General features: G+C 61.1%; 1 protein-coding gene across 1 annotated transcript in view; it reads right to left on the reverse strand.

Annotated features, from left to right (window-relative positions):
- Positions 1-1,001: 1,001 nt before the first annotated feature.
- Positions 1,002-1,373, reverse strand: part of LOC113979826 (clusterin-like) — a 2,066-nt gene continuing 1,694 nt past the window's right edge. The window contains exon 2 of the mRNA XM_027707103.1: positions 1,002-1,345. Coding sequence (XP_027562904.1) covers positions 1,017-1,345 — 329 coding nt within the window. The 3' untranslated portion in view covers positions 1,002-1,016. The remainder of the gene's footprint in view (positions 1,346-1,373) is intronic.

Genomic DNA, 1,373 nt, shown 5'->3' on the forward strand with positions numbered 1-1,373 from the left:
TGGGAACTGTGGGATGGGAGCTCTGGGATGGGATGTCCGGGATGGGAACTGTGGGATGGGAATTCTGGAATCGGAGATCTGGGATGGGAGCTGTGGGATGGGAGCTCTGGGATTAGAGCTTTGGGATGGGAGCACAGGGATGGGAGCTGTGGGATGGGAGCTCTGGGATGGGAGCTCTGGGATGGGAGCTCCGGGATGGGAGCTCTGGGATGGGAGCTCTGGGATGGGAGCTCTGGGATGGGAGCTCCGGGATGGGAGCTCCGGGATGGGAGCTCCGGGATGGTGCCCTGGGTGAGGTTGGGTTAGGGTCAGGATCAGGTTTAGGGTCAGGGTCAGGGTTTTTAGGGTCAGTCTCTCACCGTGGTGACTTGCAGGGCCCCGTCGGTGCCCTGGGTGAGGTTGGGGTCAGGTTTGGGGTCAGGATCAGGTCAGGGTCAGGTTTAGGGTCAGGGTCTCACCATGGTAACACGCAGGGCCCCGTCAGTGCCCTGGGTGAGGTTGGGGTTAGGGTCAGGGTTGTTAGTGTCAGGATTAGGGTCAGGGTTAGGGTCAGGATCAGGTTTAGGGTCAGGATTAGGGTTTAGGGTCAGGCTCTCACCGTGGTGACGCACAGGGCTCTGTTGGTGCCCTAGGTGAGGTTGGGGTCAGGATCAGGATTAGGATTAGGGTCAGGATCAGGTTTAGGGTCAGGGTCTCACCGTGGTGACGTGGAGGGTTAGGATCAGGGTTAGGGTCAGGGTTGTCAGGGTCAGGCTCTCACCATGGTGACCCACAGGGCAGTGTTGGTGCCCTGGGCGAGGTCAGGGTCAGAGTCAGGGTCAGGTTTAGGGTCAGGGTCAGGCTCTCACCATGGTGATGCACAGGGTTAGGATCAGGGTCAGGATCAGGGTTAGGGTCAGGATTAGGGTCAGGGTCAAGTTTAGGGTCAGGGTCTCACCGTGGTGACTCGCAGGGCCCCGTCGGTGCCCTGGGTGAGGTTGGGGTCAGGTTTAGGATCAGATTTAGGGTTTTTAGGGTCAGGCTCTCACCATGGTAACACGCAGGGCTCCGTCGGTGCTCTGGGTGAGGTTGGGGTCAGGTTTAGGGTCAGATTTCGGGTTTTTAGGGTCAGGACTCACCGTGGTGACTCGCAGTGCCCCGTCGGTGCCCTGGGTGAGGTTGGCGAGCCGTGTGACCCACCCGAACTGGTCGCTGAGCTGCTGCATCAGGGCCGTGCTGTTGAGCAGCTCCTCCTGCAGGGCCCCCAGCAGGGAGTCGTAGCGGCGGGTGAAGCGCTCGGCAACGCGCATCGCGTCCTCCAGCTCCTCCCGCAGCTCCCCCTGCGACGGGGAGCCCTGCCCGCAGTCTGGGAAAGAATTGGGAATGGCAGGGAG

Source organism: Neopelma chrysocephalum, unplaced genomic scaffold (genome assembly GCF_003984885.1).
Source record: "Neopelma chrysocephalum unplaced genomic scaffold, ASM398488v2 Primary Assembly neopelma1_89753, whole genome shotgun sequence".
Lineage (NCBI taxonomy): Eukaryota > Metazoa > Chordata > Aves > Passeriformes > Pipridae > Neopelma > Neopelma chrysocephalum.